Source organism: Hippopotamus amphibius, chromosome 11 (genome assembly GCF_030028045.1).
Source record: "Hippopotamus amphibius kiboko isolate mHipAmp2 chromosome 11, mHipAmp2.hap2, whole genome shotgun sequence".
Lineage (NCBI taxonomy): Eukaryota > Metazoa > Chordata > Mammalia > Artiodactyla > Hippopotamidae > Hippopotamus > Hippopotamus amphibius.
Genome location: NC_080196.1, coordinates 13,315,987 through 13,341,110, shown reverse-complemented (window position 1 = coordinate 13,341,110; position 25,124 = coordinate 13,315,987). Strand labels below are relative to the sequence as shown.

The 25,124-nt window shown below is 41.9% G+C and overlaps 1 protein-coding gene and 1 non-coding gene across 2 annotated transcripts in view; both read left to right on the top strand.

Annotated features, from left to right (window-relative positions):
• Positions 1-4,930, top strand: part of KIF13A (kinesin family member 13A) — a 198,445-nt gene extending 193,515 nt beyond the window's left edge. The window contains 2 exon segments of the mRNA XM_057700702.1: positions 3,302-4,096; positions 4,098-4,930. Of these exon segments, the coding sequence (XP_057556685.1) occupies positions 3,302-4,096; positions 4,098-4,136 (834 nt within the window). The 3' untranslated portion in view covers positions 4,137-4,930.
• A 10,498-nt stretch (positions 4,931-15,428) lies between these two features.
• On the top strand, positions 15,429-15,555 carry LOC130832157 (small nucleolar RNA SNORA61). The gene has a single exon (XR_009048236.1). It is a non-coding gene; the product is annotated as a small nucleolar RNA SNORA61 (small nucleolar RNA).
• Positions 15,556-25,124: the final 9,569 nt, after the last annotated feature.

The following is a 25,124-nucleotide window of genomic DNA, read 5'->3' as shown; positions in this document are numbered from 1 at the left end:
ATATAGCTGTGCTTGATTCTTAAAGCCATATTTTGTTGTCTCATCAACTTGGGAAGACAGACAAATGTACTTTGTGTCTTCCATGAATAAGATAAAAGCAGCAGTATGCCTTTGGAGTCTCTCCTTTTAGGTCATGAAACAGACAGAAGAACAGAAAGAAAGTCAGTCTCCCTCCTTTGGGTCTTGCATAGACAGCATGTGGTTTTTGTTTCTCATTTTTCAGAAGAAGAAACATGAGACTTGTTGAGTGATTTGCCCAAGTTCTCACAGTTAACAAGAACATAAGAATTGGGCTGACTCCAGGGGCTCCCGAAGATAGTGCAGTTTCATCACCCTGCTGCTGCTGTTTCTGAAAAGGGTCCACCCTCCCCTTAGTACCATGGACAGAAGTACTGGGGACCCTTGGCTGCTGGAGTCTTTCTGAAAAACAGAGACCATCTCTCTGATGGACCACTGATCAGAGTGGGAATGCAAATAACTTTAATCAGGTCAAAGTCCTTACAGAAGGTCACTGCTTTAATGTGGGTTTCGATTCCTTCTTAAAATCAAGGTGTTTTGTCTATAGGTAAATATCAGTTGCAAAAACTAAATCTCAAAAATCAAATCATCAATATTGTAGCTGTAGAGAAGCTTGAGAACTTGACTCCACGTCCCACTTTTAGGAAGAGTTTTTGTTCTTTTTGTCCTTAAAACATAGTCGGAAGATACTTAGTTTAGTCGTCTTTAAGGTAAAATGATAAATAACATTTCTGATATAAAATGTTTACTGTATAAAATGGATGAACAACAAGGTCCTACTGTATAGCGCAGGGAACTATATTCAATATCCTGTGATAAACCATAATGGAAAAGAATCTGAAAAAGAATACATATGTATGTATAACTGAATCACTTTGCTGTACAACAGAAACTAACAGAACATTGTGAATCAACTATACTTCAATTTAAAAATAAATAAAATGTATGGAGCCAAGAGATACTACCCCCTCCCCCCCAAAAAAGTCTATCTAACTAAATTCCCTTAAAATACAGTTTAAGCCAATTCAGTCCTCTTTTCTCCTTGGAGGCAATAACTTCATAAACTTTCTGTCTCCTTTTACATGTTGGAAGATGATTCACCTCTACTCAGTTTTCTTTCTTATGGAACTCGTCCCTGCTCCTTTAGCCTTTCACTTTAGGTCACTCCCAACCCTAACCTCACCCCAAGTGCATAACTATGTACCCATCCCTGTTTGTTTTTGTCGACTCTTCAGTTTTACTACGGTGGTTCTAATCCTTTAGGAATAATTGTTTATCTTAGCGACTTTAATAAGTGAGTAGTACCTATTTCTACACATTAAACTCATGACTGAACACTTTACTCAGCAAAATGATATTTTAGGATGACAGACCTTTCCTCAGTGTTTGGAAGCAATAACTTCAGGCATAAAAGAGGCCCCAAGTTATAAATCTCATCTTCAAATTTGGTTTTTCTTGCAACGGCTAACTTTGTAGTAATTAATGGCCTCAGAGACTCTTTGGCTTGGGGATTAGGCTTCTTTTCCTGCTTAAATTAGAAGGAAATATAAGAGAAACAAACACTTGAAATCCGATATTGAGTCTAAACAAGTCAAGTAGGGAGTCTAGAAGATACAGCGAAGGTTACTGATTCCGACAATTCTGTCCAGTTTTTGCTCCTTTACAGACGTTTCCCCCCAACCCCAGGGAATGATCTCTCTCCCCACCCCTACTTAACAGTGCTACTTAATTAGAGTGCAGCTGAAGATAAGATAGCGAGGTTAGTGTTGCCAAAAATTTTGTTTTGCTAATTTCTGGAATTTTATCGCTGATATTTGATAGTCACCTTTGATTAACAGCCAAGGAATTAAGACTGCTGATGCTTTTAAATAATTTATATTCAAGTTATTTTAAAATCTAAGAAGCTTTAAAGAGTATTAAGCTATTTTTTAGGTTTTAGCATCTTATGAGATAGAAAAGAAAATATTGCTATAAAATTCAGCAGATGAAATTTGTGTTCATTTGTGAATTCCCATCTGCTGTATCCATGGAGAGTGTTCTTCCTACCCCTCCCCCTCCCCCTCCTTCTCCCTCCCCCACCTCTTTCCTCTCTTTTTCTCTCTCTTGAAATGAGTGAGATTACTGTTTTGGTTCCAGGTCTTTACAGTCACCCTGTTGTTATATCGAGTGAAATTTCATCCACCCAGCAGTGTCCAGGGTTGTCCTTAGAGCGAGGACCCACAGTCGTTAACTCCCCGAGGTCAGGGACCATGCCTGTCTTTGCTCAGCATTGGTAGTCCCAGTTTTTAGGACAATGGCTGGCATGTAGAGGATGCTCGATGAATGTTTGTTGAATGAAAGTCATGTTTTAAAAGAGAAAAGGAGTAGTTGCAGTGGCATCAGATGGTTATGAGGTTAATTAGAAATGACGAGATAGTAATATCATTTATTTTTATTTGAAAATAAAATGCCCATGTGTTTTACATTGTTTTCCACCAAATATAAAAGAATCGTTCACTCAGAGAGAGAGATTGGAAGCTGATAACACCCACTCTTGCATATTTACCAGTCTTTATAAACAGGATCCTAAAGCTATTTGACAAAAGAGATTTTCGTTTAATTCTCACTATCTTCCTTACCTTCTAGTCAAATCCTCTTCCGTGCTTCTCAAAAACCCTAGAAAACAGTAATTGTCAGATTAATTTAGTATTTTACAGACTTACGATATTTACTGTAATACTGAGAATGATGTCGAAATTGTGTTCTTTGCCCTTTTACTGTTGGGGGGTCTTTATTTACTGCCCTTCCTCCCCATAAAATAGCTCAGAAACGTTTTGCAAATCATCTTACTTATCTGCACTTAGCTCCGCAATGTGAGGATTGTAAGAACAAATGAAACGGCAGCTCTGTCCTGCCTCTGGCTGTCCCTCTACTCATTTAATTAGAAAAGAGAAAACCTCCAACTGAAAACTAATCACGAGGAACTAATTAAAAGCCTACTGCACTTCCTTCCATCCTTTCCCTTAAACCAGGGGAGGAAAGGTTTCTAATTATTAGCATGGAATGAGCACAGAAGAAATAAATCTCTTCATCTTGGATGGTAATAGGTTTGTGCTCACAGATCTCTGAGGATAATGTACCTGGGTCCATGACAGGTGACAGGATTTAATCAAACTCAGAAAGAAAAAACAAAATAACACTAAACATGTGAAGGCGAATGCCTTTAACAGCAAAGTGTTTACAACTTGTCTCAACAATGCAGTTGCTATAAGAGCTCATGGCTGCCTTTGCTTTATTTCTGTAGGACTCTGAGGAGGAGGAAAACGATCTAGAAGCTCTTAACCGGAAGTTAAGTTCACAGCCTTATGTACCTGTGGAGTTTGCTGACTTCAGTGTTTACAATGCCAGCTTGGAGAACAGAGAGTGGTTTTCTTCTAAGGTCGATTTGATGAACTCAAAGGTCCTGGAGAAAGAAGTGTCCCGCAGCCCCACCACCAGCAGCATCACCAGTGGCTACTTTTCCCACAGTGCCTCCAATGCCACCCTGTCTGACATGGTGGTCCCTTCTAGTGACAGCTCAGATCAGCTGGCCCTTCAGACAAAGGACACAGACTCCAGCGAGCATCCCGGACCATCCTTTGTGCATGATTTCCGACCATCCTCAAACAAAGAGTTGACAGAACTAGAAAGAGGCTTGGTAAAGGATAAGATAACTATGGTGCCACTCAAGGAAAACAGTGCCTTAGCCAAAGGGAGCCCATCATCCCAAAGCATCCCTGAGAAAAACTCCAAAACCCTCTGTAGGACCAGCTCATGTTCAGAACAAGATGTCTGCTCCAGCAAAAATGGCCAGCCGGCCAGGGAATTCTGCCCCAGGGAGGTGACCATAGAACACACCACAAACATCCTCGAGGACCATTCTTTCACAGAGTTTATGGGTGTGTCAGATGGGAAAGATTTCGATGGTTTGACAGATTCTTCTGCGGGAGAACTTTCAAGTAGGAGGAACCTACCAAATACAATGGACAATAAGAGTATCTCAGATGGGCCACAGGACCCCGGCCAGCTGTGTTCCTCGGCAGAGAATGACCAGGTGATAAATTCCAGGGGCGGTCCTTTGGGTCCAGTGCTATCAATGAGCACACCTAATTGTGCCCCATCCCCCAGAGGCCCTTCATCTCAGTGACTTAATAGGAGAGATTCATTCAGATGTTTCTGACAGGGAACAGTGGGCCCACTTGAGGCCCGAGTTCACATGCTGCCCAGCTGGCTGGCTAGGGGGAGCAAATCTGCAAGTCTACTTTTATGGTTTCAGAGTGGAGCTATGACACATACAGGACGAGTGGCTGTTTTAAACAGCATATGGGTTTGTGTTGAATTGAGTGTTCACATGGCTAAGGACCAGTCAGTCTTGTGTTCATTCCCCGAGATGTTTAATTACTGGCTGTCCCAAGGTATCCTGGTAGCATCTACCATATTTCATCAAATCTTGAGATTTCTTTGATTATTAGATACACCGGACTTCCTAGGCGGTGCAGTGGTTAAGAATCCGCCTGCCAATGCAGGGGACACGGGTTCGAGCCCTGCTCTGGGAAGATTCCACATGCCACGGAGCAACAAAGCCCGTGCGCCACAACTATTGAGCCCATGTGTCACAACTATTGAGCCCATGTGTCACAACTATTGAAGCCCAAGCACCTAGGGCCTGTGCTCCACAACAAGAGAAGCCACTACAATGAGGAGCATGCGCACCACAATGAAGAGTAGCCCCCGCTGGCAGCAACTAGAGAAAGCCCATGTGCAGCAGTGAAGACCCAACACAGCCAATAAATAAAATAAATAAATAAATAAATAAATTTATTTAAAAAAATACACTATTATGTATCATTAAAAAAATACTTGCAATTAAACTATATCATATCAGCAATTTGAGAGATGTTAAAAAGTGTGGGGGGAGGGGGGTGGGGGAGAGTTATGCATCGCAGATTTGATAAAATACAGACATTTGGTGCCCATAGGATAAAAAATGCTTCGGGGAAGCATAGGTGAATTCCCTGAGCAATTGAAGTGTGGGCTTTGGAAGTTACCCAGGTTGGTTTATTATAGTGTTTAATTTTCATGTTGGAACAAGATGGGTTTTTGCTAATATTCCTAAGGAAAATAGTGAATTATGTAAATAACATCTCTTCCCATCCAGGGTCGCTGTTGTGGTCCCACACCCCAGCCACAGCTGTGTAAGGGGTATAGGAGTGCCAGGCTTAGCAAAAAACAAAGAGCTGACAGAACTAGAAAGCAGCTCAGTGAAGGAGAAGATAATCAGGGGGCCCTTCAGTCTCTCTGTTTTGCTGAGGAAGTTATCATCCCAGTTTGCTTTTTCACCCCAAGTCTTCCATACTAGCTCTTAAAATTTCAGTGGATGGTCATTTATACAACATATTCATAAATAAACTGCAAAAAACAGTGATCTCTTACAAACTCAGAAAAGACTTCCCTCCTCAATGTAAGAATACAGTAAAGTTACTCATTACTCTTCTTGCAAACTAAACATTCATTTGTTCAAAGGTCTTCAGCTTCCTTTACACTAATCTTAAGCAGAATCTGCTTTGCTGGCCTATGTCAGCTTTTCAGTCCTTCTTCCAAGAAGTCCAGGAAGAATATGGTCCAGAGGTTTATTCTTCACCCTGGAACAGTGTTTCTCAAACCCACATGCGCAATAGACTCACTGGGAGGTGTCAGGAGAAGATGCCTCTTAAAAAGACAAATTCTCAGGAGTCACTGGCCTGCACACCTAAGGTTTTGCTTCAGTACCGGGTGGAGCAGAGGGGATGAGGTTTTCACAGACCCCTCTGCTGAAGGAATATGGGGTAGTGTGTCTGAGGGCTGCACTGTTTGAAGTGCTGCCCACAGAAGAGGGAGGGGCTGCAAACTGCCCCCAACCCTGTTTCATTGCCCCGGGTTATTTAGAAGCCAGTAACAGGAACAGTACCTGATTTTTGCTTTTGATAGGTTCCAGAGTAGAATAGCGTGTCCCTGCCAAAGGTCTTGGTTCAAAAGTGAAATTTACAAACATATTTGTTGTATCAGGGTAACGTGGGACTATGATGAGTTTCTCTCTCTCTTTTTTTAATTGCTTTAGTATTTTTGTTTTCTTGGTTTCAAAGAGTTGTTTTGATGGTGTTACGGGCTCAGTTTTTAAGTACTCAGGCTTAACTTTTGTTCTCACCCTGGTATGACTTAGAGTGTGGACCCAGAAATAACTTTTTTACTTTAACTTTGGGTCTTGCTGTCTGTCGTTACTTTTCTTTTGTTTTTATAATATATTTATTTATTTACTTATTATTTATTTATTGGCTATGTTTATTATTTATTGGGTCTTCGTTGCTGCACGCGGGCTTTCTCTAGTTGCAGTGAGCAGGGGGCTACTCTTTGTTGCAGCACGCAGCTTCTCATTGTGGTGGCTTCTCTTGTTGCAGAGCATGGGCTCTAGGCACATGGGCTTCAGTAGTTGCAGCGTGTGGGCTCAATAGTTGTGGCTCGTGGGTTCTAGAGCACAGACTCAGTAGTTGTGGCACACAGGCTTAATTGCTCCGCAGCATGTGGGATCTTCCTGGACCAGGGCTCAAACCCGTGTCCCCTGCATTGGCAGGCAAATTCTTAACCACTGTGCCACCAGGTAAGTGTCTGTCATTACTTTCCTTAGAAGCTTCAGCCTTTGAGCTAGGTTGCTCCCTTGTATAGAGTGAATTCTAGAACTGGATTCCATAGTAAACTGGATCCCGTGCTTTCCTCTAGGAAGAGCCCCTGGTGTAGGGTGGTCCCCGTGGGTGGGAAGAGGAGGTGAGGACAGGAGCTTACACTCACCAGCCTCTGCGTTCCAGGGGAGCACGACTGCTCGGTGAGAGGCAGCAAGCACTTCCACTGAAGGCCACAGCATCTTTGCTCCGGTCACCTCGAGAGAGTACCAGCCCATCTTTAAAACATGCTGCGGCCCAGCCGGACTTCACACCAGCGCAAAGAAGCCATGACTTTCCGGGGCCACCTCCTTGCCCCTGCCAAGCCGGGAGAAGCGGCACTTTGTCACTTGGGTGAATCAGCAGCCTCTGCTTTCCTCCAGAGAACTGAAAATCCTGGCCTAATGAAGTGGCAGTATTTTTGTTTGCACTCACTACACACCCCTACTGTGTAGAAACCTCCACAGATTCAAACAAACTTTATTCTTGTACAATTTTAATCAGTTCTTACTGTAGAATCTGGAGTCAATGCTCTAATTTTTTTTATAAATAATATATATTATGTATATGAAATGTGTATCTATATAGTATGTCTGGAGACAGACAAGACTGCACACTAAAATGGGGATGAAAGTGGTTTATAGAAAATCGTAGGTACTGGACTTTGTTACAAAGTAGCTTGGGCTTTGATCTCCCAGAACACGAGCAGATGAAAAAGATTGTATTGCCTAAGAATGAGGTTGTAAATCCCTCTTTGCAGCAAAGGTTACAGAATGCCGTTCTTTATAACCAAAGAACTCACATAAGACTGAATGTTCTTGCTGTCCACTCTTGTTTTATGTGTACATACATGTTTGACTGCAAGTTCGGTGCCATGCGCCCCTTGGCTCCCAGGCCACGTGCTGCTGTTCACTGTCCTGTTTTGTAAGCACACTGAGAAATCTCACGGCTCCGTTCTTTGGTCTTCCACCTGGCCCACTGCCTGCTGACTTGACGTGGTTTTGGAACCACTGACAGTGACTGGGGCTCTGTCCCAGTGTCTCTTGTCCCTCGGTCCAGCCCAGCCAGGCAGGTGGGATGCAGAGAGCAGTATTACTGTAAGAAAACGCAGGGACAAAGCAAGAGTTGGGTTGGGGGGAGGGGGTGTTGGTTTTTGTCTCTCTGTGGTTTTGTTTGGGGTTGGTAGATTTTTTTGTTGTGGTGTGGTTTTGCCGTTGTTATTTTACTTCAATTCTGGAAAACGCTGAGGGGATGGAATGAGCTGTAAAGTTCACAGGTGCCCACTTCACCGTGTTCGCAGGAGATGATGGAAAGCAGATGACCCTGCTGTCCATGTCTTCATTTGTAAAATTCTCTTACCGACGGGGACTTTGAAGGATTATGTGTGTGGAAGTTTTTACAAAAGTACTTTCTGTACCTATTGTGTAGATTCCTGTACAGTTGGTCCGGATGTACAGCAATAAAAGTGTCGTGGGAGTGAGAGTGTGTGTACAGCGTGCTATACCTCTTCCCTTCAAGTTCTTAGCATCAGTAAATGAGTAAGATATTGGAGATTTTAATGCAAAGCTGCTGTTCATGATTTTTGTGTATAGTGAGCTGACTGTAGTATTTTACTATTGTCTGTTTAAAAAAAGAAAAACTGTAATTTATATCCCCTTTCAACTTTATTGTATTTAATTGGTGCAGATTGTGTGTGTGCGTGTTTTAGAATACAGACTGTCTAATTCCGATTTTAAAATATCCATTGTTTGTCTTTAATAACTCTGCTGCTGGTTTTAGGTCAATTTTCCATATTTGTTTGTATGCATGTCCCTGTAGCTTAAACAGTAATAGTAACAGCGAACATTCATTGAGGATTTATCGTAGACTAGGCACTGTTCCCAACTTTTGATATTTTTCTCACTTAATCCTCACAGCAGTGGATGCCATAGGTTCTGTTGTTATTAAGTATGAAAGGAAAACAGAGGTGGAGAGGTCGGTGACAGGGAGCAGGCAGCAGAGTCAGGATGCGGCCCACGCTCCCATCAGCATCTCCTGGTGTTCTGTCTGGTGATGTGTCACGCAGGGAAAGGCTTCTTAACAGAGGACTGGGTGCCTTCAGAGAGAAGAAGGCCGTGGTGAGTGTCCCAAGTCCAGACTGACCGACATTAGCGGGGAGCCTCTGCAGCAGACAGCCCCAGGTGGGTTACACGTGGTCGCGATGCTCAAGCACTTCTTTAGAGGAAGCAGCAGGGCCTGCCACCCCGGAAGCAGTGGTTCAGGATAGCTTAATATGAAAGCGTTATCTAAAAATGGTTTTCCAGAATCTTCAGAAAAGTCCCCTCCACAAGAGCCTCTCTGATGGGATCAGGAACTACATCCAGCCTGTTCTAGACAGAGACTGACTGACTTAGACTTCCAGGAAAAATTAGATGGGGAAAAAACCCAAACTGTTTGAATTTTATAGAATGGGAGTTGGGGGAGGAAAGCAGAATTTAATGTTTAAAGAAATCATGGCAACCACAAATACAGTGAAGACAAAATGAGCAAATTGTTGTTCTCTTTACTAGTATGAGATCAATGGTATTTGGTCATGGACATTGTCATTTCTCATTGACTGGGGGGGAGCACAGTGGTTTTAGGACATGCTGGGTAGTTAAATATAGGCATGTGTTTACCAGTTAATTTCCAAAGTACAGTATTACTGCTGTCATCACATTTATCACTATTTGAACATACATTTTATCATAGCAAAAATTTAGCCTTGTGTTTCCAGGGCACCAACTTATGGGAAGAATAACTGTTCATAAAAAATACTTTTAGGGTAGGTAAGGGTCAGGTATGCTTTTCTAAAAATTATCCTTCTCTAGCCAGTACTTGTTTTGAAAATTATAATATTCAAGCTTTAGAACTATGTTGGGGAAAAAAAGACAACTAATTCCATGTTTAATCTTTATTTTTAAAAAAGTAAAGCTTTCTGTTCATGTAAATTTGAAAGAAGATGGGTAATTGAATAAGAGTTCTTCCTTTCTTTTCTGGACTGAAAGCTAAAAGCAGAAAAGGTTGCTACTGGTAGACTTTTGTATTCAGCCTTGAACTTACTGCAGTAACACTAGCACAAGTGTCTTTCTGTAATATTGAGCCTACCTCCTAAATGAAAAAACAACAACCGGAAGTCAGTCTGTAATCTATAGCTGTTTGGCTCAAGTTTTCTCCTAACCTGGAGGAAAGGCAGTCTGTTCTCATGCCCAGACACCTGGGGGTGGATAGCATCCTGCTGGCGGGGAACCTGGAATATGGAAGACTCCACAAGAATGCCAAGAGGCAAGTTCTGCCCTTTAATACATTATGAACTGGAGCTGACAGGAGTGGAAAAATCCCGCTCTTCCACTTAACCTGCTTGTCATTTGTTTCTAATCCCCTGAGCTGAGGGGAAAGATAATTGTAGATGTGAGTGCCACTTAATGGTCATTTTTTTTCTCAGACACTGTGAGTTAATGTAAGTTGAAATAAAACTTAGTCTTCATCTTTCTGGGACACATACTCACCGCTGCGTATTTTTGGAAAAACAAGTTATTCTCCCCCTTTGTAAGGGGTGCCTGTATCGTTGCATTCAGTTCTTAGACTGTAGCTTGAGAAGATGCTTGGGGTGCCTCAGTCACTGTAATCTGAGCCCAGTTGGCAATGGCCACCATCTTGGAGTTTATTGCTGTAGGTTTCCCATTGCCAGATTGTGTCCCTGGGAAAGGAACCCTCGAGTCCTTCTAGGACCCTATTTATGAAGACACGGAGAGGCTGACTAATAGAGCAATGAATGTTTCACAAAGGAAAAGGTAAGTTAGAATTGGAGTCTGTGGAAGAAGATCAACTTGGAGAGGAGAAAAAGGCCCAGTTTGGTTTGGGGTAGAGTCGGGCAAACCAACTTGACCCTTTCAGGATACCTAAAACACTTGTAACTGTTCACATTTTAAAACCAGAAGACATTTGTGTTTATGACAACTTTATCTACCCGAACCAAATCACATAGGGATGTTCTTAGGTTTCTTTGTTACTGTTTGTCTTGTCTTAGCCTAGCATGCCACACCTTCATGTAATTGATTAGCCGCACTTGTTGAATCAGCATACTCTTTACCAAGCATATGGTTAACCACAAATAAGCCACTTAGAAACAAGCTACTTAGAAACACCAGACTTAAACTACTTAGCCACTGGCATCAGCCAAGACAAGAGTCATTCACTAAGAATGACGATTTAAGATCTAACCTCAGTACCACTTGCGTCCAAGGTTGTCTTAAGGTTGATATGAAATGCCAAGTTACCAACGTTTTTTCCTAGTCCTTTTATATGTAGTGGTATATATTTGTGAGAAAGCCAGTGCATTAACATTAGTTACCTATTGCAAAATAAACTACCCGTAACTCATCAGCTTAAAACAACAATAAACATTTATTATCTCACAATTTCTGCAGGTCCCAAATTCAGGCGTGGGCAGTTCTAGGCGGTTCTGCCTCCAACTGCTCGTGAGGTTGCAGTCAAGATGTCAGCTAGAGCCGCAGTTGTCTGAGGGCTTGACTGAAGCTGGGAGGACCCACTTTTCGGTGGTTCAGTCCCACAGCTGGCGAGCCGGTGCTTCCTCGCCATGCGGACTTCTCTGTGCTGCTTGAGTGTCCTCGCAACATGGTGGTTGGCTTCCGCAGGGTGAGTGGTTCTGGAGAGGAAATGCAAACCACAAAGCCTTGTACGACCTCATCTCAGATGTCACACTTTGTGGCTTCCACCATGCTCTATTCATTAGAATTGGGTCAGGAATCCAGGGGAGGGAACAGGGCTCTTCCTTTTGAAAAGAGAATGTCTAAGAATTTGTAGACATATTTTAAAACGACCATAATTTGTTAGGAGTTACAGGGCTGAGACCATGGGCCAAAGCAAAGCTAACTGGAACCTATGAGAGAATCTGGGAATCCAACTTATTTATAAACAGTAAGGTCAAAAGGAAAGCTGCATCTCCATGGAATAAAAAGTGAAAATACTAGGATTATCTGAATATGTGAGTTTTAGCCAATAATCATACTACACTAATATTTCTGGTAGAGGCAAATGATCAGGAACTATTAATTATGCTTCTTTTTATTTATTTATTTGCTGCACTGGATCTTCGTTGTTGCACATGGGCTTTCTCTAGTTGCAGTGAGCAGGGACTACTCTTCATCGGGGTGAGAGGGCTCTTCATTGCGGTGGCTTCTCTTGTTGTGGAGCACGGGCTCTAAGGCACGTGGGCTTCAGTAGTTGCGGCACACAGGCTCAATAGTTGTGGCTCACGGGCTCTAGAGCACAGACTCAATAGTTGTGATGCACAGGCTTAGTTGCTTCGTGGCATGTGGGATCTTCCTGGAGCAGGGATCCAACCCATGTCCCCTGCATTGGCAGGAGGATTCTTAACCACTGCACCACCTAGGAAGTCCCAATTATGCTTCTATTTATCGTTACATTTTCACATTTGATTCTTTTCAGATTTGCTTCATTAGAGGCACAATGAATAGATTTGATGGCTTTGCTCAAAATAGGAAATGCATCTTAGGAAATTCAAACACATCATTACTTATTAAGGCAAGCAATATTAATGATTAGCTTTAGAAATAAAACTGCCCACAAAAGAAGGGTTTATGAATATAGGTTTTTTTGTTTGTTTTTTGCTGAAGATACTGACAAAGGTAGGAGTTATTTTACTATTAAAATGTCATACAAGAGAAAGAAGCCAGACACGGATGCACTGTGTCTGATTTCATTTATATAAGGTAGTCGAAACCAGACAATATTAATCAGGCTCTCGATTTATGAATTGTGAACTGTTCTGGATATTTAAAAGTTGAAGAGTTTATTTTTATTTTTTAATTAAAGAGGACCATGTTTAACTTAGACAGATTGCTAATGACAGAATTTTTTAAACATATAGTATTTATGTGGCAGAGGAATAATCTAGGCACCCGTAACACCCTGAAATCACTTTTCCATCCCAATTCACAGAGACCCTGAGTCCTGGTTACCTGTTACACAATCATTGTGTTATCTTTTTTTTCCCAGTGTGTTCTAAGTTCCCCTAATGAGATAAATTTAAGGAAATAAAGTGTCACTAAATTAGAAAAAAAAATGCCATACACATCCAAATGTTTGGAAACATGCAAAAGGGTTGGTTCAAGGCTCTTGAAGCTTGTAAAATAAAACTTTAAATCCAAAACAGGATAACTGGGGAAAAAATTTGAATGAAAGCATTTTTTTAAATGGTTAAGTAGGGACTTCTCTGGTGGCGCAGTGGTTAAGAATCCGCCTGCCAATGCAGGGGATACGGGCTAGATCCCTGGTCTGGGAAGATCGTGGAGAAACTAAGCGCGTGCGCCACAACTAATGAGCCTCTGCTCTACAGCCCACAAGCCACAACTACTGAGCCCATGTGCCACAACTATTGAAGCCCATGCACCTAGAGCCCACACTCCACAAGAGAAGCCACCACAATGAGAAGCCACTGCAATGAAAAGCCCTTGCATCGCAACGAAGAGTAGCCCCTGCTGGCCACAACTAGAGAAAGCCCGCACACAGCAACAAAGACCCAGCACAGCCAACAAAAATAAATTAAATAAAAATAAAATAAAGTTCTTAAAAAATAAAGTAATAAAAAAATAAAATAGTAAAAAAATAAGAATAGGTTAAAAGAGAAAAACAGGTTAAAAAATAAAGTAAAAGTAGGGGGACAAAAATTGGTGCAGATATATAGAAAAGGACTCCTGGATCATTTTTTTGCTGTTTAAAATGAGACTCGGTTGTCAGGGCCGTTTTTCCCCTTCTCTGGCCCCGACCCTCCTCACCTCCCAGGATGGGTCTAGAAGGACCTTTAGTTGTCCTGTCAGCCAGGAGAGGTGCCCATAATCTTTTGCCCTCTGCTGCCTCCTGCTGACCCTGGTTGAGGAGTAGCTTTTCTCATCTAATTTGTGGGCACAGACTTCTGTCTTCCTCCACCATTGATGTCAGTGATGGTCTGTCCTCTGAGAAACTTTCTGCAGGACAGTTGCTCCCAGGAAACCTGGCAAACGTCCTCTGCTGACAGGCTTCCCTGCTGGCCTTGCACTGGTACTTGTGAGGCTCAGCTCTTCCTGCTCCAGAGCTGGGCTGTCCACCACGCAGCCCCTGCCGTGGCTCTCCTGTACTGTGCCCGTGCATGGCGAGCCCTGGGCAGTCACGGTGACCCTTAATTCTCAGCTCTTAATTCTTCTGCATCATTCATGGTGTCTTTCAGGAACTTGTCCGTGCCACAAGAGGGACCAGCTGGATGCTTTCTGGAGCCCATCCCTTCCCTCCATCCTACCAAAGCAAGGCTGGGAGGGTGCCAACAGGGAGAAGCAGACATCAGCCTAGGCAGTCTCAAATTCCCTCTCAAGCTGTCTTAGCTTCTAATGGTTTTCTGAACATCTTACCCCAGACAAAGACATGGCAGACTGGGTCCCCTTTTACAGACCAGGAAGCATCCCCACCATGGTTTCAACCTCGGAATGTCTCTGTCTCTTCTCTCATCCCCTTTCTTGATTCCTTCTTTCTCCTTCCCTTCCTGTCCCACAGGAACCACCTTTATGCCATAGAGGCAGTGTCTCTACACTCTTGACTCTTAACAAAATGCTTAGACCTCCAAGCTTTGCTTGAATATGTAAAGGAAGGCTCTTGGAATTAAACAACTCTTTTCTCATTCAACAAAACATGGCTCTCAAGGTTGCTTATTACCTAGCTGAGGTCTGAAAGCTAAGCTATGTTCAAGATAGTACCCACCACTCTGTGAAGGAAGGCATGGAACTGACACAAAGAGTGGAGAATCAGAGGGTAACGTGATTTGTAGGCAAAATGATACATCTGTTTAATATTAACAAATATCCCCATTGCATCATTATTGAGTGTAAAGGACTTCATATGCAATGTCTCCCAAAATCAACAACCCTGTGAGGTAGATACTGTCATTACCCCCACTTTGTAGATGAAAAAACGTAGTCTTAGGTTAAGGATTTGTCAAGATCACAAGGGCCAGAAAATAATGGAGCTGAGTTTCAAATCCAGCAAGATGGTCGTAATCAGGCTGTCAGTCTCAAAATCCTGTTCAGAAGAACTATATAGTGGCTGCGGCTGTTACGCTTGACTCTTAGTTTTTCTTGATTTCCAGCAGAGAGGGGAAAACTGCAGGCAGGAGCATTCCTCCTTTCTCCTCATCAGCTCAGAGATTTTGCTGTCTGTACCGCCTTCATTTGGTGATCTCCAGCCTCTAAGGAAATGAAATATCGCTCTTAACTAAAGGTTGGGGCATCCCTGATATGGATCCTCTAAAGGGATAGGTTGGACCATTCTTCAAAAAAGAAAAAAGCAACAACTTTAAAAAAAACACAACTTGAAATAACAAGCTTCTTCTAGTTTAAAATTGCTCAAGGTCAGACAGCAGGTGAATGGCAGCTCTAGGCCTGACATCTATTTGATGTCAAATCGCAGCTTTTTCTATTGAACTAGGTTAATCCTACCTGACCTGACTCCAAGCACCTTTTCAGGTCTACTTCTCACTGATCAGAGCCTTGCTCCAGGATCCCTGTAGTATCTGAACCATGCTTATTAGTATATCTCCAAGACTCGTGCTCTTCCATCAAGTGGCCAATGGAATAGCTCCAAAATTCTGAGAGAAAGTCAATCTATGCTTCAACTGTCCAGTTCCCTTTCCCATCAGATCTGAACCCTGGTCTTGGTGGTCATAAAAGGAGGAATAGAAGTAATGAAGCTGTGCTCATAGTGTCTGCTTATATAGCATGTGGGCTAGTTTCAAACAAGGTAATAAAAAAAAAAGAAAAGAAAAAAAATCTGTACTTTAGTTTCTGGTTTGTTACTAATTCAAGAATGAGGGCAAATAATAACATTTTAGGCAGAGACAAAGAATTTACCACCTATAGACTATCCCAATAAAAGACTATGAAAAGAAGTACTTCAAGAAGAAAATTAAACGCAGATGGAAGGAATAAAAGCCAAGAAAGAATAGTGAGCAAAGAAATTGGTTGATATATGGTTAAATCTAAACAAGCATCAACAGAACAAAACTTGTGTGGAAGTGTGAAATTGACATCAGACAAAAATATGGTTAACAGTTGAGAGGAGGAGCCATTGGACTGAAAGCATTCTATAGCTCTTGTTCTGGAAGAGGAGAGAGAGGCTAATCAATTTCAGATGATTCATGTTTAAATGGAAGGAAGGAAATGTTACAGCTTCCCAACCAATAGAAAGGGAGACAGGGACAACAAAACCATTAATCCATTAATAGGCAAGAATGGAAGGGAAAGGCAACATAGGAAAAAACAGGGTAGGACTTCCTGGTGGTCAGGTGGTTAAGATCCTGTGCTTCCACTGCAGGGGGCATAGGTTCGATCTCTGGTCAGGGAACTAAGATCCTGCAAGCCAGGAGGCGCAGCCAAAAACAAACAAAAACTGGGTAGACAGAATGAACAAAATAAGAAGATAAAAGCAAATCTAAATAAATCCATAACCACAGTACTTGTAAATAATCTAAACTTACCAATGCTGTCAATGAAAACAAAGAAAGAACACATCCCAAATAGTGTAAAACTCACTGGAATTTGAGTCAGGAGATATCTATTCTATTACTAAGTCACAAAGTTGTGACTTGGAGTATACAGCCTAAGCACTCTGGACTTCAGTTTCCTATAGTGAAACACAAGGGTAACAATAAAAATTTATTGAACGAATTAGTAACAAATGGAAAAAAATGCTTCCAATCTGACAAACCATCACAAAGAGCAAGGTTATTATCTAAAGTATAAATTCATAAAACAACACAAGTATTGAGAGAAAATCAGCTTTCGGCCAAGAGAGCACTTGTTGGCAAGACTCGCTGATGAAGTCTCCCTGGGGATTATGTCCATCCAGGCCGGGTCCCCAGAGCCGGTCCCAGAGCTCATCAAGGAGCAGCAAGGGGCCAAAGGCAAGCCATTCCCAGCGTGGTCGTTCTCCTCCTCCCAACTCCCACTCAGAGATGACAGCTGGCACCAGCCAGGACCACTCTCCGCCCCTCAGGAAGCATGGACCTTCATTTGTGTGGACAAGAAAGCCCAAATACAATGCGTACTTACAAAGTTGAAAAAATCACTCGCGCATTAGTTGTGGGACTGGCTTAGCGAACGTTATAGTTTGTTTCAACCTGTGAAGTCTGATTTCTTTGGTTCTCAACTCCATGCCTGTGTCAACCTTTCAGGAAAAAAGGACACTGCAGGAAAACTAGTTTCCTTTATTTACAGAATCTAGCAGAGTGCTCTGTAGATGGTCAGCATCTGTTATAATATTTCCTGACCAATCAGCTTTGAATAGATACAGCTGCTTAATCAACTTTTTTCCTATTGAGATGTAATTGATATACAGCACTGTATAAGTTTAAGGTGGACAGCATGAGTTGAGTTACATATATCAAGAAATGATAATCACAGTAAGTTCAGCGAACATCCATCATCTCAAATCGATACAAAAGTAAAGAAATAGAAAAAAAAATTTTGTGTGTGTGTGATGACAACTCTTAGGATTTACTCTCTTAACAACTTTCAGATGTAACATACAGCCATGTTATCTATATTTATCATGTTGTACATTACATCCCTAGGACTTATTTATCTTGTAACTGAAAATTTGGGGTATCCTTTGACCACCTTCATCCAATTCCCCCTCCCTCCATGCCCCCATCCCCTGGTGACCACAAATCAGATCCCTTTTTCTATGAGTTTGCATGGATATTTGTTTCTGAAGTATAACTGACCTACAACACTATGTTAGTTCCTGTTATGCAATAAACTGATTTTTTTTCTATACCTATCAGAATGGTCACCCCCACAGGTCTGGTTACAATAGGTCACCACACAAAGCTACTACTTAGTTACTGACTGCATTCCCCACACTGTACATGCCATACTCTGGACTCATTTATTCTGCAACTGGAAGTTTGTCCCTCTTAATCTCCTCCACCTATTTCTTTCTTCCGCCCGCCTCCCTCCCCTCCGGCAACCACCTGTTCATGCTCTGTTATATATAACTTTCTGTTTTGTTAGAGTCATTTGTTTTATTTCTTAGATTGCACTTGTAATTGACATCATATAATATTTGTCCTTGTCACCGCTTAATCCACTTTAAGAGGAAGGATATATTTCTCAATAATTAACCCTGGACTGAGATGTTCAGTGTAAATTTACTTTCCTAAGAAAAAGGGGACTTCCCTGGCAGTCCAGTGGTTAAGACTCTTGCGCTCCCAGTGCAGGGGGCATGGGTTCGATCCCTGGTCAGGGAACTAGATCCCGTAAGCCGTGATGCACAGCCAAAAAAAAGGAAAAAGGAATTATTGGAATCTTCTTAGGCTACATTCACTTCTCTGCTTTTGTTCAGCCTGCCCACTCCCTAATTTTTCAGGTCCTTTGCCCTGTTATTTGATGTGGAGTAGTATTCTGATGTCATAATAACCATACATGACATTTTGTGGAGTCAAGTCAATAAGCACGGCTGACTTTTATAAATATCAACTACCAGCCCAGGGGGTGAGTCTTTCGATCTTTAATGAATGATTTTCACTTAGTGTGTCTATTATCACTCCCTAGGACATAATCCTTAAAGAGCCCCAATTTAGCTCAGTACTTCTAACCACATTTTAGAATAAAATAGGCCAATGGTATTGCCAGCCTGACATGTCCTACCTAGCCATATTCACTTTTTAAAAAGGTGAACTGGTCTCTCCAAATAAATTAAGAGGGTGTTTAACAATAATTTAAACAAATCAATGCAAGCAATTTTTAAGAATCTTACTTTGTAATTTATGTACTTTGGGATTATAAATTGCTTAGGCCTTTCCTCTGGAAGTATCCCCAAGCTTTGAAAAGCTGCGATACTTAGATCTGCTGACGATTCTTCCTAAGAACCAAGCAGCAGGGACTTCCTCGGTTGCCTGGTGGTTAAGAATCTGCCTGCCAATGCTGGGGACACGGGTTTGATCCCTGCTCCAGGAAGATCTCACATGCCACATAGCAACTAAGCCTGTGTGCCACAACTATTGAGCCCATGTGCCGCAACTACTGAAGCCCATGCGCCTAGAGCCTGTGCTCCACAGCAAGAGAAGCCATGGCAATGAGAAGCCCACGCACCACAACAAAGAGTAGCCCTTGCTCGCCGCAACTAGAGAAAACCCATATGCAGCAACGAAGACCCAACACAGCCAATACATAAATAAATAAATTTATTTAAAAAAAAAAAAAAGAACCAGGCAGCATTTAGGTCTCTGGGAAATAGTTTTGCATTTGACACAGGATGGAAATATGCTGTTGGATGGTCCTATTTGATGGGTTAGACTAAGATTTTCTTCTTGGAACGTGGAAAGGACACCAAAGGATGCAAAAAGTGGGATAAGATAAGATAAGAGATGAGAGGAGACAAGACTCTTGAACATCCTCTTTCCCTCAGGTTATCTTCCCTTTGAAACACGGATACAGAACTCCACGCTAGATTTTGGTCTCATGCAAGGAATCTTTAACTGGATGTTGCCACTCCAGGGATAAGAAAGAAAGGGAAAGAAGGCAGAGATGTGGGAAAGAAAAGGGGAGTCATTCCCAGAAGCAGGCCAGACGACGGGAGCAACTGAGCACATAAGAGAAATGTTGGGAGGTTTTAAAAATATGCATTCCTAGATTCAACCCTAGAGATTCCGTAGATATAAGTGGGGCCCTGACAATCCACATTTTAAATGCTTCCCATATGATGCTGATGCCAGAGTTGGCGACTACTGTGGAAAAGCAAAGTGTGTGCCCAAACTAGGATCTAATTTTTTAGCTCTGATTTTGGGGGGAAAAAAAGAGAAGGGAGGGGGCCTAAGGATGTTTAAAGTCAGTTGGTTAGGATACTTTCTTTTATTCTCTCCTTCTCCTCTCTTCCCTTCCCAAGCAAACTGTTTTGTATTCATTGCCTGGCAGGGGGTGGGGTGGGGAGAATAAGCTAGGGTGAGAAGGAATAACCTTCCCAAAACCTAAGATCCTTAGGGGAATTAGATACACAGGAAAAATATTTGAGAGCTGGAGGGTGGGGCCATGCCCAGAAAAAGCTTGAAAAGAAAAAAAACGATTGAGAAAGATTGTCTAGGCAGAGGGTATTTAGACAGGGGAGGGGACCAAGGACACAGGTGCCTGGAGTCCTCCAGAGGAATTCTGTGCCCTTCCCTGGGGAGAAAGCAAAACCTGAGACAGTAGGATTCAATGGCAGAGAGCATCAGGCTTCACTCCCCAAAGCAGAGGCCCCAGAGTAGAAGAAGACCCTGGAGAGGAAACGGCTGCACTGTGCATCTCAGCCCAGGAGGACTGGGAAGGAATGCAAAGGCCTGGACTGAATGGGGAAGCAGACCAGGAGGGCAAGGTGCCTTGGCAACAATTTGCAGGGACAGAGGACATCAAGAAACAGAAGCGCCCCCCCCCACCCCCCACCCCCACCCCACAACAGCAGGACGTGAGCCCTAGGAACAACTCTAGGAAAAGGCCGGGTGCTGAGACCTGACTTGACTGAGTTTATGTTTCTCCTACCTCTAAAAGACAGGGTTTGGGAACAGAAATTCTGTTGAGTTATTAAGAAATAGGAATTTACATTTCTTTTTTTAAGAACTTTTATTGAGATATAATTGACATACAATAAACTGCATGTATTTATTTTTTATTTTTTAATATTTATTTATTTATTTATTTTATTGGCTGTGTTGGGTCTTCTTTGCTGTGTGCGGGCTTTCTTTTAGCTGTGGTGAGTGGGGGCTACTCTTTGTTGTGGTGTGCGGGTTCCTCATTGCCATGGCTTCTCTTGTTGAGCACAGCCTCTAGACATGTGGGCTTCACTAGTTGCAGCACATGGGCTCAATAGTGGTGGCTCACGGGCTTAGTTGCTCCACAGCATGTGAGATCTTCCTGGAGCAGGGATCGAACCCATGACCCTTGCATTGGCAGGCGGATTCTTAACAGCTGTGCCACCTAGGAAGCTCTGCATGTATTTATTTTTTAATAACTTTTATTGAGATACAATTGACATACAATAAACTGCATATATTTATTTATTTATTTTTTAAACTGCATATATTTAAAGTGTACAATTTGATACTTTTTTCTTAGTAGTGATATACATATATATGGCAATCCCAATCTCCCAATTCATCCCACCCCAACACCCCCCCCCCCCCCGCCCCTGCCAGTGCTTTCCCCATTTGGTGTCCATATGTTTGTTCTCTATATCTGTGCCTCTATTTCTGCCTTGCAAACTGGTTGATCTGTACCATTTTCCTATATTTCGCATATATGTGTTAATATACAATATTTGTTTTTCTCTTTCTGACTTACTTCACTCTGTATGACAGTCTCTAGGTCCATCCATGTCTCTACAAATGTTCCAATTTTGTTCCTTTTTATGGCTGAGTAATATTCCACTGTATATGTGTACCACATCTTCTTTATCCATTCATCTGTTGTTGGACATTTAGGTTGCTTCCATGACCTGGCTATAGGAATTTACATTTCTTGAATACCTGAGTCATGGACACACTTATGCCTGCTCGTGTCAAGACATGTCTGCTGCACTAGAAGCAAATGAAATGAATAATGGCGGCATCCTATGAAAAACCACTGAACAGCCTGGGTAGGTGTGGGGCAGGAATGATGTGCTTGCAGTTGACTTTCCTACAGTTCTGGTCAATAGCATGGATATCTTTATTCTAAGCTAAAGATCACATATAGAGTTGTAAGTCACTCCAGCATACATGCAACTCTCTCTAATTCTAATTCAAGACATTTTGAAATAGGGCCAAGAAGCAGGGTGGTCAGATTTAGCAAAGAAATTGTCCCATGCATTATTTGCATGATTGGGGACATCCTTGTACTAAAAAATTATTCATTGCATTTCTGAAATGCAAATTTAGCTGGGTGTCTTCTAGGTTGTCTGACAATCCTACAAACAAGGGAACTCACAGGTCAGGGGCCCAATGAGACATCTCCCGCTGTCCCCGACCTGGTGAGCAGGGCTCTCACTCCACTCCAGAAACCCTGCCAAGGCCCTGGCTGAGAAGCAGCTGGACAAACTTTGGTGAGAAGAGGCAGGAATGTCAGTGGGCTGAGCTGCTTCCGTAAACATCTCAGGCTCCACTCCCCACCCATTGGCTGTGGAAAGTTCTAGAATGCTGCCCAGTTTAAAAAAAGGAATACAGGTTTTGAAATCAGACAGACCTGAGTTCAGAGCCCATCGTGTCAACTACCAAGTGTATGACCTTGAGTGAACTCCTTAACCCTTCTCTTTGAGCCGACCCCCTAAAAGACGTTGTAATGATGAAATAGAAAGCACATAAACACACACAGTGAGGTGCATGGCTCACACCAGATATTCCTTAGTGCTATTATTTCATGCACTTAGTTACTAAGTAAGAGTGTAGGAAACTTTAAATCACATTCCTTTGTCTCTTCCTCACCTCTGGAAGATCTTACTTGGATATTGAATTTATTTGGGGACACAGTTTGTCCCGTTGCAACCTCAGGGCTATGTATCTCTGTCTAGAGTTTACCTTTTACAGTATCTTCTTTTACCCTGGTCTTTTATACTAAAGAAGTTATTTACGTCTAAATAAAGGAATAGGGAATTCCCTGGCGATCCCCTGGTTAGGACTCTGCATTTCCACTGCAGGGGGCCAAGTTTCTATCCCTGGTCCAGGAATTAGGATCCCACAAGCCACATGGCCATAAATAAATAAATAAATAAATAAATAAATAAATAAATAAATAAATATTTTTAAAATGGTTAATTTAAATAAATAAATAAATAAAGGAATAGCCTCCTGACCACAATTTCACTCAGCCCAGGGAGTGGGGACAATGCTTGTTTATGTGAAGCTTTTTTCTGCCTGAAAATTGTTTAAAATAAAGAATATAAACTTACAGCCATTTATGCCATACATATTTCCAAAAGGAAATTTATTTGCATAAGTATTTATTCAATGCTTAAAAAGAAAGTAAAAATATAACCATTTCTACTTGTACCTAAACGGCAGGACCTATGTCATCATCATGTTTCTATCTGCTGACCATATGGCTCAGAATATAGGAAATATTTGTTGCATAGTATTCCCGAGGTCTGGTTTTAAAGGATATACCCTTCTCCCGTAGTTCACAGTTCCTATTTTGGTATAATCCTTGAGGGAAAGCACTGTCTTCATCCGATTACATAAAAGTCATATTTTTCTGTTTACTTCTGCCACAGCAAGCAGTACATGGTCTCAGCTAAACTGTGTTTAACAAGAAAAGGGGGGAGGGAATAAAGGTGTTTTAATAATAAAAGAATATTTTAACAAATTTTAAAGTACTTTTGAAATACACAGAAAAAAATTCCATCACATAGAAGTAGTTGAAGGAAATGAGTTGAAATAACAAACATTTATGAATACACGTTCATCCATCTAGTAAACATTTATCCAATTCGCTCCTGCTACTCTGGATACAAAATGTTAGGAAACTGTGATGTGGCAATAAGGAGGGGCTTTTCTTTCTAATATATTATTTATTAATCCTTCATTATTTACGACGTGAGTAAGTGATCCTCTTCCCGTCCGTAGCACCATTCCTGCAAGCTACCCCTCATCTCTCCGTTTATTTTGCAGCGTTTGAATTTGGGTCAACAAAGAGCTAGTCTAGACTCAGAAGACTGACTTATGAAGGGTCAATCCACTAAAGGTGAGTTCAGGTCGGCTGCGGACCTGGCAGAATTTTTCAGAAATTGCTCGTCGTAACTATTTGTCAGAATTTAAAATTTGCTCTCCCCTTTCTCTCCTCAGCCCTCCCTACTCTTTTATGTCACCCATTAATTATTTCCCCTTTCTTTTTCTATACTGCTGGCATGGGTAGGAAGCTGTCAGTGAAAGGTGCTGAAAAAAATCTAAACAAATGATCTGACTTGTCTTGTTTAGACCTGATGTAGAACTGGCTGCTGTAATTTTCTTTTCCTTAGTTTGATCTTAGGACAGAAAGCTTCTAAGAACTATTGCATTTTGTTTTCTCCATCTCAGTCTTTAGGACTTCAAAAAAATCCTGTTCTAAAGTTAATGATGGAGCAAGTGAAGGCAAAAATTCAGCTCCCTTTTGTTTGTAAACTCAAAGCAAACCTTGAGACAAGGAAGAGGCTGTTATCTGAGGAAGTGTAGCTGTGAAGGGTGCCCCAGATGGTGAGTTACAGGAGGGGCAGTCACAAGGGCCAGCAGTGAAAACAGAAGAATGGCTTTTCCTTCCCAACTGCCTACTCCTAGTGGCCTTTTGTAGGTTTGGGTTCTCACCCCCTGTTTGCAGAGTGACTGCCATTCCGCATGGCACTGTCTAGTCTGGGAGAGACAAGGGATTATCCTCCAGCGCTGGCAGGCACAAAGCTGAGATCATTCCTTGACCTCAGCACCTCAGCTGAAAGACACGGGCCTAAAAGCAGGTGCTTCTTATAGCAAGTACTTAGGAGTTACTGCTGACTCACAGAAGGGGCAAGATTTTGTGACCACATAAGTGAAAAAGAGCTGGTTTAACTATTACTAATTTAAAGCATCTAAGTTGCGGCTTGGATTTAATTGTGGCTGGTAGAAGCTGTGTGTTGCTTGGTTAGGGCCTCTGCAGAGACTTCTGGCATGCTTTGATGTTTTAATTCTGAATCTAAACCTTTGTGGGCAGAGGTAGCTTTCTCTAACCGGAGGTGGTCTGTTTAACAGGCTTTGCTGCATGTCTGCAGAGTTGCCTTTTGTTTGTTTGGCAATTCTGCCTATTTAATACTGCGTGTAGAATAACTTCACTCGCACTTGCTTTGGAGACTATTTGAAGAGTTCTTTCTGTTTTTTGCTTTTGAAGAAACATTTGTGGTGACTCATGATATCCTGTTGTCCTTATAATGGACCCAAACAAGGTGAGATAGGTTGAAGACAGGCCGAGGGTTATAGGTACTGGGTTTAAAAATCATCTTGTTAACCATTATGTTTGGTTAGTTGCTCTGTTAAATCAGCTCTGCTACCTGTGATAACAGACAGTAAGAATGTACTAAATCCAGAATTTCATTTCAGGTAATGGTCTAGCTTCCTTTGGAAAAAGAAGCTAATGAAAATTTAAAATGTTTAATTTCATTTCTGCTCACACTGTGGTAATGGTGAAATGTACCAAATGTTATATGAGGGGAAAAAAAATCTACATGTGCTATATGCTGCTGGTTCATCAACTCTTACTTAAATTGTTGCTTGAAGACTAGGGAAGAACAGGGATTCCCAAGCCTGCTCTTTACAGAAACTTTGGTTAACTTCATTACCTTGATGTCTTGACGCGTAAGTGTTCA